Source organism: Megascapheus bottae, chromosome 23, assembly GCF_031878675.1.
Source record: "Megascapheus bottae isolate mThoBot1 chromosome 23, mThoBot2.hap1, whole genome shotgun sequence".
NCBI lineage: Eukaryota > Metazoa > Chordata > Mammalia > Rodentia > Geomyidae > Megascapheus > Megascapheus bottae.
In genome coordinates, this window is record NC_143531.1 from 27,659,662 (window position 1) to 27,677,579 (window position 17,918).

A 17,918-nucleotide genomic window follows, 5' to 3' on the forward strand; every position below is an offset into this window, starting at 1 on the left:
CACCCCGCCACGTCCAGTTCCCTGGAGGAAGCGCGCCGACTCCGGGGCGGGGAGAGGGAGGCGGCCTGCGTGCGCTCTCGCGAGAGCGGGGAACGCTTGGGGCGGGGCCTGCCCCTGGAGACAGCTAGGCCGGGGCGGGGCGGGAGGGCCGCCGGGCGTGCGCGCCCAGGGGCCCAGGCCGGAGCCGGGGAGCCTGTGGGCTCCACCAGTGGCCCAGGTCCCACCTGGGCCTATGGTGACAATCCAGCCCATTATTGCAGCCGGCCCTGGTGATGCGCGCCTGCGATCCTTGCCCCGGGGAGGCGGCTCACACCCGCCGGGAAGTGAGCTGTTATCGGGACGACCTTGCGCTGTGCCCGTCGCTGTTATCACGATGACCTTGCGCTGTGTCCGTCGCGCCGCCTCCAGCTGATCGGGGACTTGATTGCTGCTTTGTGCGAACGTAGCCCCGGGCAGTTCCTGGTTTTAAGAAAAGTAAGACTGGAACTTGAAATAAACAGGGCCGCGTGCCGTCTAAGCTCACAGCCGGAGTCCTCCCCACCCCATCTCTGTCTTGTCTTCTCCTTCCCCAAGGCCTCGTCCCCCTAAGTCAGGAATCCCCCACTCGCTGCTGCCTGGCTCCAGCAGCGCTGAGGGGAAAAAAGTTACCAAGTGTGATCTCAGGGCTGGAATCCTGGCTCACGTAACTAGAGCACCTGACTAGCAAATACAGGGCTCTGAGCTCAAGCCCCAGGACCACCATGAAAATAAAAATGGTTCTAGTTCATGAGTCATTGATAATCTCACCTTAGAAGCAATCCACATAAAACCATTAGTGAATGCTCTATTCTGCCCTAGAAGTGTTTGGCCTGGATTTCAGGAACGCAAGGTGAGCTGAATTACACTCACCATAAAGAGGACTGAACAACGGCTCTGCTGCTTCCTTGCGGGCAGACCAGGAGTTAGGTCAGCAGGCCTTTTGGTACTGTGCGCCTGGGGCAGAAACATTCCCATAGTATATGACCCCCAACTTTGAGAAAACGCAGTCGTGATGACCCCTGTTGTCTCTCTTCGCTTTCAAAAGGTTACAATATAGTTATCGCCGTTTGAAACCTCAGCAGGCAATGACTAGACTTTTTTTTTTTGGTGGGTCATGGCGCTTGGGTGCTGCCCCTGAGCTCTTCAGCTCAAAGCTACCGCCCTACCCCTTGAGCCACAGCCCCACTTCCTGTTTTCTAGTGGTTAATTGGAGATGAGTCTCGTTCTGTAGTACCTGGGCTGGCTTTGAACCACGATTCTCAGATCTCAGCCTCCTGAGTAGCTAGGATTACAGGCCTGAGCCACTGTGCCTGGAGACTAGACCATTTTTAAAAAGGATCTCTTCTATAATGAGAATTAACTTATTAAAGCTTATAGCTTGCAGATAAAAGGCACATGTGTATGCACATATACCAGTATTGGGGTTTGAACTCAGGGCTCTGCTTCTCTGAATTGCAATCCTCAGATCTCAGCCTTCTGTGAGCAGTGAGGAATTTCACTTCCCTCCAGTAGACTTGTGTAATCAGAAGTTTTCCCAAAATCAGATAGCAATTAACCCCTGCATACCTGCCATCTAGTGGCTACCACATAACCTCTGTCTCTGTCTCTCCACCTGTCTCTCCGCCTCTTGTCCCCGCCCCTCTGTAACCTATCACTTGTAGTAGTAATATCTAACATCATTAAAAAGTTGCCTTGGGGGCCAGGAATTTTGCCTAGTGGTAGAGTGCTTGCCTGCATACAGAACATTTGCAAAAAAAGACTAAAGGGAAGAAGTGGAGAATGAAACTGTGAAGGAAGAGGAGGGCAATGTGGAACTATGGGGTAGGCAGGAAAGGACAGAAGAGACTCCGCAGGCTCCTGGTAGGCTATTTTATTACAGGAGCAAGAGGAAGCTGTGAGCTGCGAAACAATTAGATTTGTACTTCAGAAATGACATTCTGGCTGCAGTACAGAGAATAGATTAAAGGGAAATAAGACAAGAAGCAGAGAGATGAGAGTTGCTAGGGTAATTTAGTCAAGAGAGAATGATACTAAACTAGGATTATAAACATGGAAATGGAGAAAAGTGGCTAGACTCAAAAGATGTCGTACAGGCACAGTAAATGTGACCTGCCAGTGGCTAAATGAAGAAAATGAGAAAGAGGGAAAGACAAAAGCTGACTTCCATGCTTCTGGCTTGAAAGCCAGAAGGGTCTAGCCCCTGCGAAGATCCAGCAATTACCCTATACCATGGATCTAGAGACAATCATATATAGAGGGCAAACACTGACCTGTCCTTTAGATAACAATGACACCATCCAGGCACAGGTGGCTCATGCCTGTAATCGTAGCTGTTCAAGAGGCTGAGGTCTGAGGACCTGGGTGGACAGCAGTCCTGGCAGGAAAGTCCCATGAGATTCATCTCCAAGTAAACCACAAGCGTCGCTATGGCTCAAAGGTAGGGAACTAACCTCGAGCTGAAGAGCTCAGGGAAAGTGCCAGGCCCAGAGTTCAAGCCCCGGTACTGACCAAAAACATACCCTTTCCAATGACTAAAATGAGCTAACAAAGGTATACTGTTTCCTGGCACACAGTACAGATACTGCTCATTAACCCAGTATTGAGTCTAGATGAGTCTCGCACTTCCAGTCCAGTTCCCCATTCCTCAAACATACTGAAAGTAGAATTGTCTCAAACATGTTGTACGTATGTAATTTAATAACTGTCCTTTGCTTGTAGAGACCTAAATACACCTTATTATTTTCTAAAATTAAGCCATCTAATTCTCTAAGCTCCAATCTCATTGCTTAGATACTGTATTCACCCTAGGCACCTTAAGGTCTCTGACACAATCTTTCTCCAAATATATGTGCATTCAGGCACAAGCTACCAAAGGAGTACCAATCCTAGAGGGTTACATATTGCTGTGGCTAACCACTTCTTCATCTGTCAGTCTCCTTTAGGAGACTGTTGAAATATGAGGGCAAAGATTATGTTATGCATCCTCAGGATGAAACTTGGTCTAGAGGCGGCAGGTATTCAGTAATGACCAGATGGACAGAGGTGAGAGGACTGAGACTATTCATATTGCACATCGTACAATAATTTAAAACAAGCAGCATGGTTTACTAACAATAGTAATGTTTTCAGTGAATATCAAAATTACCATACCATGGTGGCTGTGCACCTGTGACTCAGGAAGCTGAGATCTGAGGATTGAGTTTCAAAGCCAGCCGGGGCACTAAAGGCTGTGAGACTCTAATTCTCCAGTTCACTACCAGAAGTGGCACTGTGGATCAAGTGGTAGAGCTGGTAGAGTGAAGAGCTTAGGGGCATGGCCCAGGCTCAGAGAGGGAGAAAATATATATATCATGGTGGATGGGGATACTAAAAGAACATATGTGTAAAAGAACTAGTGTAAGGTGATAGCAAGTAAAGTAAAATATAAAACAAATAGCATTACTTGAGCCACTAGTGTCTAGGAAAGGATTATAAACCATTTCCTGAATGCTGACCCAATTAAGTATAGTATACAAATAGGATGATCAAAGAGGATAAGCAATACTCAAAAGCAAAAAAAATACTCAAAAATGTTTACACTTGTAGTGATCAAATATTTGTTTGGTCAGTCATGGGACTTGAACTCTTGGCCTGGGCACTTTTCTCTGAGCATTTTTGCTCAAGGCTAAGCCACAACACCACTACCAGCATCAGAAGTGGTGCTGTGGCTCAAGTGGTAGCGCTCTCACCTTGAGAAAGCCCAAGGACAGTGCTCAGGCCCTGAGTTCAAGCCCCAGGACTGGCAAAAAAAAAAGCCAGAAGTAGAGCTGTGGCTCAAGTGGTAGAGAGCCAGTCTTGAGTGAAAAACCTCAAAGACAGTGCCCAGGCCTGAGTTCAAGCCATAGAATAGGAACAAAAAGGAATGCAAACACTACGCATTTTTTTAAAGTGTTTTAAGTAGGTGATGTATTTCCAGGGTTCTGATTTTTTTGGAAAGATCTATGACTGACTGACTGATTACCAATTCCCACAGCATGACATTACCTGGAGGCTGATTGCTAAAGATATGAAGTTTCATTGCCAACTGGTACTACAACTGAGGAAATTAGAGGAGTCTTCCAGGGATCTGTTTTTTATGAGGCCAGGTATTACTCCTCTGTCAAACTATAAAAGCAAACAAAGAAAGACTTATGTGTGAGAAATCTCATATCACAAATATAAAAGATTTGTGGTATTCTGAAGAAACCCTTAATACCAACAGAAGAACAAGATGACAGACAGCGGTACCCTATACTGATAACATAGAAGAGGAAAAAAATTTGTGAGACTTTACAGATAACCTGAAAGTGAACAGTACTTTATTGCTGTTTTTTACAATCTGTAGGGAAACCGTATTCACAGCAGACTAACAAGGCTTGGAGTTACTACTGTGCACTGTCCTAACCACGCTTCACACCAAAATGTAATAACCACCTTTTCATACAGTACACCAAAAGTGGATTTACAGAAATCTGAACCCCCAGAGTACTTTAACTTCATATTGTAACTAGACAGTTCTCTTCAAATAAAAAGCACCTTGGGATATAAATATGCCAATGGAATGTTTGAGATAAAAAAAAACTCGAGAACATTCTGTGTATTAAAAAAATTACAAGTAAAGCAGTGAGCTTATTCATTAGGTCTTTTATTATTAAAGTGTATTTTTAAATCCAGACAGTACTAGGACCTGAACTCAAGGCCTCACACACATTTAGCTTCCTTACAACTGGTACACTTGAGCCACTCTTTTAGTCAGGCTGGTTAATTGGAGATGGGAGTTTCCGACTTTCCTGCTTCAAACCATAATCTTCTAGATCTCAGCCTCCTGAGTAGCTAGTACAGGCATAAGCCACCCATTTCTACTTTTCAATAAACTTAGCATTAACTGTGTGTGTGTGTGTGTGTGTGTGTGTGTGTGTGTGTGTGTGTGTGTGTGTGTGCTATCACTTGAACTACAGCTCCATTTCTGGCTTTTGGGTGGCTAACTGGGTATCTCCTGGACTTGGCCACCTGGGGTGGCTTTGAACCATATCTTCAGCTCTCAGCCTCTTGAATAGCTAAGATTAAAGGCATGAGCCACCAGCACCTGACAATTGTTTCAGAATACTCCTATCCTATTAAATGAGAAACTATCTAGCAAGAGAAATAATTAGTATTTCAGACTCTCAGAATAAGATCTAGATGTTGCTATCTATTTGAAATGGCGGCCACCTTTTCATTGTCAAAGCAGTAGAGAAGCAGTAACTATGAACAACCAACAGTGCCGGAAGTGCCCATTTGTGGTGAGGTAGGTGGCACTGAATAGTGCACCTGAAAAGCTTGCACAGAGTAAAATCTTATGTAAATACAAAGAAAAAAACAATACTAGGCTGCTTTTTAGTGTGTAGGTAACTGAATACAGAAATGTTACTAGCTGAAAGCAAGCCATAGTATCCAAGGCATTCTCCAAAAACTTCCTCACAAAGTCTTATTTGTAAAAAAAAAAAAAAAAAAAAAAAAAAAGATGGCAATTTGTTCTTTTGGGGCCAAACTGAATATTTAGGAACAGTAGAAATCTTTGTATTACAGAAAAACTTCCAACAGATTACCTATCACAGCTGGCAAGCAGCAGCGCACACCGCTAACACTAACTATGCAGGAGACTGAGATCTGAGGCTTGTGGTTTGAAGGCAGCGCAGGCAGAAAAGTCCTGGTGACACTCATTGCCAATTAACCACCAGAAAACCCTAAATAGTGCTGTGGCTTCTAAGTGGTACAGTAAAAGGAGCTCATAGACAGGGCTCAGGCCCCAAGTTCAAACTCCATGAGTAACAAAAAAAATATCATTAATTTTTTCAGCTAGGAAGAACTGTCTATAATATGGTTTTGATACATTGCAAAGAATCACATTTACTTTTGGTATAAGCAGCCTAGATAGTAATGAAGTCTTAATATTTTGGCACATAGAGTTCCATAAAGAGCAACTTATGATAAAAATATCTAAGCTTGTGTATAATTATGTCAATAAAAGCTCTAATTTATTCAGTATCTTTTCTTCAGGTAATATTCTGCATGTATTTCAAAGGCCAGCAGATAGACTTAAAGTATTGAGAAACTTTTAATTTTCCTAAAAATACACTGCTTATTTTCACCGTGAGACAATCTCACTATGTAGCTCAGACTGGCCTCAAACTAGTGGTCCTCCTACCTCTGCCTCCCAGGTGCAGGGATTATAGCCATTCGCTGCTCATTTTTAATGTTTTCATATATTTGGGTATGTAACAGTGGGAATTAAAAGTTTATAGTTCCGCTACCTAGAGAATAGAACGGATATTCTGCTTTGTTGAGGATTTTCTCCAGAATTTCTTGGACTACCAAAATATTTTATTTCTACATCCATTTTACAGGGTTGCATATTCAAATTTACAGCAGCAATTAGAGAAAATGTTTTCCAAAGATGTTTTACTGCTAGAGATGGTGAAATATCCAACCATGAAAATAAGAAAACTGGTTTTGCTTCCTACTGTGTAATAGCATTACCATTTCATGGAATTTGATTTTTAACTTAGATTTAGCAGAGGTTAGGAAAGCTTAAATGACAGCAAAATAGCATTGTACCAAGCAACGTTGGATTGTTATTTATATATAATTCATTGGTAAGAATGCCTGCTTGGCCTATGCAAAGACCTGAGATTGATCCCCAACATACAGACACAGACACACAAACATACAGACACAAGAGTTTTTGCTGGGTGTTATAATGCACTCTTACAATCCCAGCATCTCACAGGATTGCTAATCTGAGACCAGCTTGGCTACACATGAAATCCTAATATCAAAAATTCCCAAAAGAAACCTAACTGAGAGCAGAAGCTGGAATAGGAAGACTTTTTCTATTTAAAAAGGTCAGTCTTTTGAGTTATGATTAATTTCAAAACTCAAGGCTGTCAATGATCTAAGACAAATTTATTATTAGCCTAGTACTGGTGGCTCACTCCTGTAATCCCAGCTATTCAGGATGCTGATAGCTGAGGATTGTGATTCAAAGCCAGCACTAGCACAAAATCTGTGAGATTCTTATCTCCAATTAACCACCAAAAAGCTGTAAGGAGAATTATGGCTTGAGTGGTAGAGTGCTATGAAGCAAAAAAAAAAAAAAAAAAAAAAAAATCTCAGGGATAGCACCCAAGCCCCAACAAAAATTTACTTATGACTTACATTACTTCACTTTTTCGCCTTTCCCCAAAAGGATATATACATATAGGTCAAGTGAAGTTGTACAGATTTCCCAGAACTTGGCCCTGCCCTGTCTGAATCTGGACCATGCTGCTCTAACTTCTTCATAGTCATAGCTTCTACTTGTAACTCTTAACAGGAACATGCTATGGGGTACAACACTGTGAAAACCTAGAGCCATAGAAAGTCCTTTACTAACACTGCACTACTTTCAGTCATGCTATTGTAGATTATATCGTTATTGCTGTGCATAATACACAAAAGTGGTGAAAATATGACTAAACTATGTCAAAGTAGAGAAAACTAACCTAGTCAAGAGTCTAGTTTTTCAATGAGAAATGACAAGAGTAACTGAATATAAAGAAAACAAAAAGAACTTTACTTTCCTATGTTAATACAGGTCAAGGGACCCTTTCTTATTAAAAGGGTTGATAACACCAGTTCTTAGCAATAAACATAAGGCACTTGGTATGGATTACAACATCACTGCATTTTTTCCACTTGTTTCTAATCCTGTTCCCCGCACCCACCACACGGTACCATTAGGGAATAAAAGAATGACCAAGGAAAATGCGAGCAGATCCAGGTGATACTACTCAAAGCAAGAAGGTATACAGTACAATATTTTAGGGGTGATGTCTGGACACAAAATGAACCCAGTCAAGGTCCTCTGACACCATTAAGTAAACCTGAAAGAAAATAGAAGATTTATTCAATGATAGTTCCAGTAAAAGTGGGTTCTAATACAATATCCATGTTAGGAACTTAGCTCTTCAAGGGTGGCTGTCTACATTACAGCTCTGAACATTCAGAGACAATCTACATCATTTGAACATTGTCAAGACAAATAGATGAACTTCATTTCCATATACAGTAGAGTTTAAACAAAATTCACATACACCTCCTATATGGCTGGTGCCTACTCTGAACACCTTGCCAGTGGCAGAGGTAGCACATGTTCTTTCCCAACAGTAAGTCCAGGTGCCACTCACATGGGGGAAAAAAGTTGTTGGTTTTTTTGTTTTTTGTTTTTTTTTTTGCCATTGGTTAAGATGTTCCTGAGACAGGGTCAGTTAATAAAGAAAAGAAAGCACTGGAATTTAGTCTGTACCTCTCTTCATGTCACTGAACTGTCAGACTGGGATGTGGAATGCAGGTCATGTGTATTATGAGAGAAAAGGATCAGGTCTTTTGAAAATTCCCTTTAGAATATATACTCAATAAACTAAAAGAGCACTACAAAAGTTCAATAATATATACACTTGATTTATTTTATTTAATCTTACTTGCTCAGACTTTGCAAGTGCAATGATTATTGAGCCTGAGGCTAGTACTCAGTGTACAGGTACGACAAGTTTAAGGCTCATTTTCTTAATCAAAAGAGCAGTTTTAGCTTGCCTTTCAGATTATGCACTCCGTTCATACCACCTGCCACCATTCTAGCTCTCATAGTCTTCCAGAAGGAGGAGCCTTCTACCTCACGTGGCACTTCCCTGACACCAGCCTGCTGTAAAAGCTCCCAGCCAGGATAGACGAGTAGTGCCTCACATTGTAACCTCTGTTTCCACCTGTGTGTTCTCAGAGAAGCCCATCACGGATTAGTGGAAATATTCACACAACTGTTTTTCAAAACAATTTATTGCATCATATTTGGTACCTTATGTTTGACAACAAAAAAGAAATTACATCTGTAATTGCAGGAAAAAGAAGCTGGTCTGTTACTGGAAAAAAAAAATCTTGGGCCCTTTAAAAATTACAAAGTCTTGGGCTTGCCTGAAACAACTGAGCAAGAAATATATTCTTAGAAATGTAGGGCTTCAAGTATTACAAACCTGTGACACTGTGGAAAAATTCCAGAGGTATCTAAACTGCAGCACTTTTTCTGCATATCGTGAACAAGGCCTGCTGAGGTTTTTAACTATTAGTCTCTTGATCAGTCATAGAATGGTAGTCAGGAGTTCTGCTCTTTAACTTCAAGCCATGGTAGATTTTCTTTTTTCACTCTTGGGTGAAAACTTCCTGCTTACTAATTAGTTGGTGCCACATCACAGTGCATTTGGTTCTTGCATTACAGTTTTAACAAGTTTGGCCAAAACAATGCTAAAAGGTTCGCATTGTTATTTTAGTTCTTCAAGTTTTAGTTAAAATTGAGATTGTTCCAACTGGTTCCTTCAGTTAAAAACTGTGGTACAAGAACACCAAACTGATCGTGTACAGTGAATTTTGGAAACACAACAAGCGTATTCAACACCTTCTAGGTTGCTTTTAATCCTGTTGGGTATCTATATGTCCCCATTTCTACAACATCAAGCCCTGTTGTAGATTCTGTCAATAGTGATTCACATTGCATAACTTCCTATGGTCAGAACCAACCCCGTAACAAAATCAGTCAGATGCTAAAGCCCCAACAACTCTTTGTGCTCAGTGAAAGAATCCAGTGCTAAAACAGCATTTATGCTGTCTGAGATATAGTAAAATCTCACAAGACAAACTTAAAGTAATATTTCTGCCACACACCTGCTTTGTTAGCTGTAACAGCCTCCAAATTGTATATAAATTAGTTTAAAAACATGGGTGGGAAGGTAGGAATAGGATAGGTATTTTTTTTAAACCCTTCAATTTTAGCAGCTTTTAATTTTTTTTTTAAGAAACTGAACCTATATCCTGTAATGTTAGATATTTTATATATATTTTTCAGCAGGATAAAAAACGTAAAACACTATTTGAAGGCAAGAACATTTACTCCTCTCATTCTGTGAAAGTTAAGAGCAATGCAGCAGGTGCGTGACAAAAATATTATACACTAGATATGGTCCAAAGTCATCCCATTTGCTTGTTTAATGATGTTCAAATTTCATTGGCCAGTTCTTCAGTTTCTGCAGAACTATCTCCATTAACTGTGATCTTCATATCTTCTTCATATCCAGGAGGCATGAAAGCCAAAGCATAAGGGAAAAGCTTATGACAATTTGCTCTATAAGCTTCAGCAGCTTCTTTACAGTCTCCAAGACTACCATCACGCAAGGCTGCTAATACCTCCATACAAGTCTAAAGAAAGAAAAAGGTTACATTAGAACTTGTTCTGTTGTGAATCTGTGGCACATTAACAAATGTCTAAAACAGAGGAAAGGGGGATATATTAAGGACGATGGCAGCATGTACCGCTGCACATTACTTCATTAGACTGTTCTTAAAGACAGAGAAAGGAGGCAGGAAGAAATCAATCTGGTGAGGCATTGCAGGTGTATCAGGAGCTGCATCTCTGTAGCCGTGCAGGACTAGTACATAGTCCTGGGTAATAACAACTGCCATGTATATAAATTCCAATTCCTGTATACTGGCCTTTAAAATTTTTTTCCTGGTTTACATTTTCATTTTCTTTATTTAAATGAAGGAAAATTCTTAATACACTATAACTAAGTAGAAGAATGCAACAAAACACAGATTCATGAAATATAAATTCAACAATTATTTCAACAACTCCTGAAAATCCATAACTAAGTCTATTTCTTATATTTGTAAATGATTCATGTGGATTTGCATTTCCTTTTTTTTTCTTTTTCTTTTTTGCCAGTCCTGGGCTTGAGCTCAGGGTCTGAGCACTGTCCTTGGACTTTCTCAAGGCTAGCACTCTACCACTTGGGCCTCAGCACCACTTCCAGCTTTTTGCTATGTATGTGGGGTACCGAGGAATCGAACCCAGGTCTTCGTGCATGCTAGGCAAGCACTCTACCACTAGGCCAAACTCCCGGCCCCTGCATTTCATTTTTATTTATTTATTTAGCCAGTCTTGGGACATAAACTTAGGGCCTGGGCACTGTTCCGGAACTGTTTTTGCTAAAGGCTTGCCTAGCATGCATGAAGACCCAGGTTCGATTCCTCGGTACCACATACTTAGAAAAAGCCAGAAGTGGTGCTGAGGCTCAAGTGGTAGAGCACTGGCCTTGAGAAAAATCCAAGGACAGTGCTCAGGCCCTGAGCCCAAGCCCAGGACTGGCAAAATAAATACATAAAGTAAATTTCAAGCCAACTATGGAGTCTTCAAGTCATTTTTTGATGATTTTATTGTAATCTCTAAAGGGGCTACCATTTTGCAAGTCCTCTTCATAACTTTATTAAAAGTTACTCCCAAATTGCAAAGGTGAAGCCAGTTGTTTAGTGCCAAATAGTCTGGTATGCACACATAAGTGTACATATACACACGCATTTGTACATACAAACAGTCCTAAAACACAATGGTTTCAAATGTGGTATGCAAAGTTTTCTCAGGAAAAAGTATTTACATTTTCTTACAGAGAGATTTTTTTTAAAAAAAACAAACAAAAAAAGACAAAAACAAACTAAAAAGATCTTACCTGGAGGTTTCTGTTAGTGAGGGATTCATCGAGTGTTGTTACCAACTCTATAGCTCGTTTCTGACTAGAAGACTCTAAATAATATACCATTTTGGCAGCTAAATGACAAGAAAAGAGTAAATTTATTTTGATTTTGTGGCCTCTATTATTACTCATATAAAATACAATGCATATGAGCAGTCCTATACTTCTACTAGAAAAAGGGGAAAGGTCATTTATTTAAAAAAAAAAAAAAAAGGGAGGGGGGTCAGTGCACGTTGGGGTTTAGCCTAGTGATGAGTGTGTGCCTAGCATGCATGAAGACCCGCGTTTGATTCCTCAGTAAAACATACATAGAAAAAGCCAGAAGTGGTGCTGTGGCTCCAGTGGTAGAGCTCCAGCCTTGAAAAAAACCCAAGGACAGAGCTCAGGACCTGAGTTCAAGGCCCAAGACTGGTGGAAAAACAAAAAACAAAAAAAGGAAGTAGTGCTCTGGTTCAAGGGGTAGGCCAGAAGCCTTGAGCCGAAGAGATCAGGGACAGAGCCCAGGTCCAGAGTTCAAGATGCATGACTAAACAACCACCACCACAACAAAAAAACCTACTTAAACAGGAGATTATGGTACATTATGGATGCCCAGTAAAAATGTATCTGTAAATGCACAAAGAGATGAATACAAATATTTGGGAAAGACTGTCTGAGGGTGGAAATCATGAGTAGATTTTTCCCCCTAAAATTTGATGGTAAGAGGAATACTTAAGGGCTGGGAGTTTGGCCTAGTTGTTAAAGTGCTTGCCTAGCATGCATGAAGACCGGGTTCAATTCCTCGGTACCACATACATAGAAAAAAGCCAGAAGTGGTGCTGAGGCTCAAGTGGTAGAGCTCTAGCCTTGAGAAAGTCCAAGGACAGTGCTCAGGCCCTGAGCTCAAGCCCACGACTGGCAAAAAAAAAAAAGAGGAATACTTAAGTGCAGGCTGGAGAAAGACTAAGGAATACCTAATTACTTTCATAGTCAAAGACAAAAAATTGAATTTAGCTTTACATGAAGCTGAAGTAATGGGGTGCTGACCCTGAGCTCTTTCCAAGGTTACCACCTTACCCCTTGAGTCACAATCCCACTACCCATTTTCTAGTGGTTAATTGGAAGTAAGAGTCTCACAGACTTGAGTGCCTGGGCTGGCTTTGAATTGCGATTCTCAGATCTCAGCCTCCTGAGTAGCTAGGATTAAAGGAATGAGCCACCGCACCCAGCAAAGTGATGTTTCTTCATCAGGTATTTAAGGCCTATCCATGTAGTCTCATAAAGTGAAGAATATGTTTCATGGACACAGACTTATGCTTTATATTCCTCCGAATTATGCTACAAGATGGTTTTATTTAGTATTACCAAATATGATACTTATACAAGCATGAGAAATGAAAGATAAGTCACATAGAATAAGTACAATGATGGAAAAATGAAAATAAAGTTAAGTTCTACCTCTATCATATGTACAATCCATTTAAAGATCCCTCCTTTAAAATGTATGGACCAGGAGCATGGCCTTGTGGTAGTGTGCTTGCCTAGCCTGCACAAAGCCCTGGCTAGGTTAGACCCTGGGTTTGATTCCTCAGTACCAAATACACAGAAAAAGCCAGAAGTGGCACTATGGCTCAAGTGGCAGAGCACTAGCTTTGAGCAAAAGTGGCTAAGGACAGTGCCCAGGCCCTGCGTTGAAGCCTAAAAATAAATAAAATAAAATATATAGACAATAACTTTAAGCTGCCTGTCTTCACAGGACTTAACATGTACCAGATATGCATATATCTTCTGAGCTGATAACATGCACCTGATAATGTATGTGTGTGGTTTTTCTTGTTTTCGTTTTAGTCCTGGGGCTTGAATTCAGGGCCTGAGCACTGTCCTTGGGCTTTCACAAGGCTAGAGCTCTACCACTTGAGCCACAGCACACTTCCAGCCTTTTCTATGTATGTGGTACGTAGGAATTGAAACTGAGTCTTCCTACATGTCAGGCATGCACTCTACCACTAGGCCAAACTCCCAGCCTGATAATGTGCTTTATTAAAACACTAGAACTGATTTTGATGGGCTGATTAATTACCTGATAATCTGTGTGGCAATGAATCAGAGTTTCTTTTCAGAAAAGTTTCATTAAAATTCTTTGGATTTGTTGCTCCAAAAAGACGATTCATTTCTTGTTTTAATACTGTTCTAACGGTCTCCGGTAAATCTTTACTTTCACACACAGCTGAATAAATAAAACCAAAATTTCTTACAAATACTTTGATAAAAAAAAAGGTATAGTAATTAAATCACCTTCTTAATTAGGCTAATGAAACAGCAATTAAATACAAAGGTTAAATAACTCAGCATTTAAAAATCTACAAGTTTAAAGTGTTACACACACACATACTCACACGCCTGCAGAACAATGCAATGGTTGTTTAAAAAGCAACCAAAGAATTTCATTGACAGATAAATTCATTCCAGGAACTAAGAAATACATTTTAAAATTAGTTCCACAGGATTGTTTTTGCCTTTTTTTTGGTAGGTCACGGGGCTTGAACTCTGGGCCTGGGCTCTGTCCCTGAGCACTTCAGCCCAAGGCTATTACCCTACCCCTAGAGCGACAGCCCAACTAACCATTTTCGAGTGGTGAATGGAAGATAGGAGTCTCACATTCTTTAGTGCCCTGGCTGGCTTTGAACTGAGATCCTCAGATCTTAGATTCCTGAGTAGCTAGGATTATGTGAGCCACTGTGCCTGACTTCCAGCTTTTGTTTTTGGTAATTTCTTGGAGATTACTATGGACATTTCATTAGCTAGGATAACTGGCATGAGACACCATGCCAGCTGATTTCCAGTTTTGTAAGTCCCTTCAACCTTAAAGACTGTAAAAAAGAACTGGGCCCTGCCTGCCTGATAAATGTCACAACAAACTGTGTAAAAGACCACTTTATTGGCCATTTGCATCTTCTTATATGCTAAACTAAGGTACTTTTTATCAATGTAAACAAAAAGAAAAATATGGTCAGTTATGGGGTGCAGGGGTATGAGGGAAAAACTGGGAGAAAGCAAGAGAAGGAATGACATTGTTCAAAAATCAGAAAAGCGCAAAAGTGGTGCTGAGGTTCATGTGGTAGAGCAATAGTCTCAGGCAAAAGAAGCTTAGGTACAGAGCCCAGGCCTGGAGTTCAAGCTCTAAGACCAGCCAAAAATAAAGTAAGAATTTTATAATCCTAAAGTATTGTACTAAGCAAACATAATAAGTATAAATTGATATCAAGACAAAGGAGAAAGGGAGCCAATTTCAAAGACATTTTTCAATTTTAAAACAGATTACTAGAAGGATTATGTAATACAATAATTCTAAACTTCAACTTTTTAAAAACAGAAGGAAACAACAAAAGTGACTTTCAAATATCTTCACTGAAACATTTCATTGCAAAATCAGGTAATATATACAGCTTCAAAGACCTTCACCTTAAAGAAAACAGCCCTATTTTGCCTCAGCTATTTTTTTTATTAAAGAATTTATTAATGCCTCAGCTATTTTAATATACAAGAGCTTTGCTTCAAAGTGACTGATAAAACTTATGATAAATCTGTCTTCAGTCAAATGGAAAACAAACTCACCACTACTGAAGAGTCGAATCATGCACTCATGAAGCCACGGATGACTAGAATCAATAGCAAATGCCCTCTTCACTGACTGTAGCATCAAGAGAAACTTTTCTATGGAAAGCAAAAGAAAATTTGACTAAATAAGTTGTCCTTTGTTGGATTACTGAGACCATATAAATAGAAAGGGTAAATTTAGACACAATCACCTCATTGAAGTAAACAATTAATTGGGACATGCAATTTTCCTCCAATTAAGAACATTAGCTACTTCTTTCCTCTCTCAATTTTTTGAAGTACTGGGTTTGATTTCAAGGCATTGTGCTTGCTAGGAAGGCATGCTATAATTCCCTGGTTTTGTGACTTTCCAGATAGTGTTGGTGCCTAGGATTGGCCTGGTGAGCCTTCCTAGGTCTTCCACCTTGCTGGGACTGTCTTCAGCTTGCTGGATGAATTAAGTCGAATACTTTGCCTAGGCTGTGAAACTATGTTTCATCCTATCTCTTCCACCAGCAAAGCTAGTTACAGGTGTGTGTCATACCACACCTTTTTATCTATTCATGATACTGCTGAAGAAAAAAGGTTTTACAAAATGTAGAAGCCTACATAGCATTCACTAATATTCAAAATATTTCCACATAAAATAAAATTTTAAACCAGATCATTTCCTTTCTGCTTTTCATTAAAAATCTTGTGTCAAATAATCCCCTTCTAACAAACTATCCCTCCTCTCCTGTCCATCTCTGACTCACCCAGGTTGAGTTGCTTCCAATGTCTCTCTATGCTTTCCCCATTACCATTCTCCATCTTTTAAAGCCTCCGCAGTGTTTGTACTTGTTAAGTAGATACTGGCACTCTAAGTCTTCTTTATAATCACTTTTGTTGAGACGGTCCCTAACTTGGTACTCAATATTCTCCAATGACTGAAATATAAAACTCCAAGTTCTTAAAACAGTTCTGTTAATCCTTGTCCCCAACACTCAGGAAACTAAGAGATCATGGGGCCTGAACTCAGGGCCTGGGCTATCCCTGAGCATTTCTGCCCAAGACTGACACTTTATCACTTTGAGCCACTTCCTGTTTTGGTGGTTAACTGGAGCTAAGAGTCTCATGAACTACCTGCCTGGCTGGCTTTGAGCCACAATCCTCACAACTCAGCCTCCTAAGTAGCTACAGTTACAGGCATGAGCCACCAGTACCAGACTCTTCCCCTCTTTTTAAGTGGAGTTATAAGACCAAGTGCAGTGGCTTACACTTGTAATCCCAGCTACTCAAAGGGACAAGACTGGGAGGATCAAGGTTCAAGGCCACTGCGAGCAAAAATTTATCAAGACCCTATCACAAAGACCATCACAAGTTGAGTGTGTGGGGTACACATTTGGAAGGTTAAGAATAAACATTAAGGGCTGAGAGTGTGGCCTGATGGTAGAGTACTTGCTTAGCACACACAAAACTCTGGGTTTGATTCCTTGGTACCACATATACAGAAAAAGCTTTAAGTGGTGCTGTGGCTCAAGGGTAAAGTACCAGCCTTGAGAAGGCCCTGGGCTCAAGACCCACGATGGGCTCAGATGTTACAGTTCCTCTAGCAAGGAAGAAACTCTGAATTCGAATCTTAGCATTCCCAAGAGTAGGCTTGTATTACTAAAATAAATTTGAAAATTATAGATTAAACTTATTTTCTAAGTTATAACTATGGAAAACACAAAATACTCTATATTTAACCATTCAAAATTTTATCAAGAGACATTATCTCTCAGTTCATTTCCTCCTAGTCATTTCTATATTATATGCCTATGGAAACATACTTATTGTAATAAAAATTTGCTGTCTAGCGTCCTATTTTGAAATGAAGTTAAGCAGTAACCTTTTCACACTTTTTTTGGTTGTTTTTTCCTAGATAGTCTTACTACATGGTCTAGGCTCGCCTTAAAACTCCTTAGGCTTGAAGCAATCCTTTTGTCCCAGCTGAGTAGCTGGAATAGGAGGCATAAATTGCTATGCCAAGCTTCCCCAAAATTGTTTGCAAAATGCAACCTTCTGTTCAATTTTTCTAATAATCTAATAATCTTTCCTCTTTCAATATTTCATTGAATTAACCACAGATTATATCAATTCAGAATTTTTCTATTCCAAATCTGAAAAACAAGACTAGTGATTTAGCTTTCACTTGGCTTTAGGCAATATGTATACCCACATTACTTACAAAATCTTGAGTTTTTTATTTAATGGACACTCTTCCTTTTTTATGTATCTATCACATTAGAAAAAGAAACATGACAACGCTTCTAGATTGAGCCCAAAGATTAGGACTTCAGTCTACTGGTTTGTGTTGCTAGTACTCAGAATAGGACTCAAAACCCTTAGCTTTTTTCCCCTTCAAAACTCATTGACCCTCACCTCCATTTCTAGCTTTTTGTTGATTATTTGGAGACAAGAGCATCTCACAAACTTTCCCCACATCTGAACTGCATATATATACTTGGGTTTTAGGTCCCTTAAGAGGTATAATCACATTGTTTACTACATTTCTATATTTAACAGTTGTTTCTGTTAAGTTCTATTAGCTTAAAAAAAAAAAAAAAAAAAAAGCTGGCACAGTGGCCCACGCCTATAATCCTAGCTACACAGGAGGCTGAGATCTGAGGATCAAGGTTCAAAGCCAGCCCAGGCACAAAAGGACCTGACACTCTTATCTCCAATTAACTT

The 17,918-nt window shown here is 40.2% G+C and overlaps 1 protein-coding gene across 1 annotated transcript in view; it reads right to left on the minus strand.

Moving 5' to 3' along the window:
- Positions 1 to 8,871: 8,871 nt before the first annotated feature.
- Naa15 (N-alpha-acetyltransferase 15, NatA auxiliary subunit) overlaps positions 8,872 to 17,918 on the minus strand; it is a 48,275-nt gene continuing 39,228 nt past the window's right edge. The window contains exons 17-20 of the mRNA XM_090356931.1: positions 15,228 to 15,323; positions 13,690 to 13,836; positions 11,607 to 11,704; positions 8,872 to 10,299 (exon numbers count right to left, since the gene is read on the minus strand). Coding sequence (XP_090213057.1) covers positions 10,099 to 10,299; positions 11,607 to 11,704; positions 13,690 to 13,836; positions 15,228 to 15,323 — 542 coding nt within the window. The 3' untranslated portion in view covers positions 8,872 to 10,098. The remainder of the gene's footprint in view (positions 10,300 to 11,606; positions 11,705 to 13,689; positions 13,837 to 15,227; positions 15,324 to 17,918) is intronic.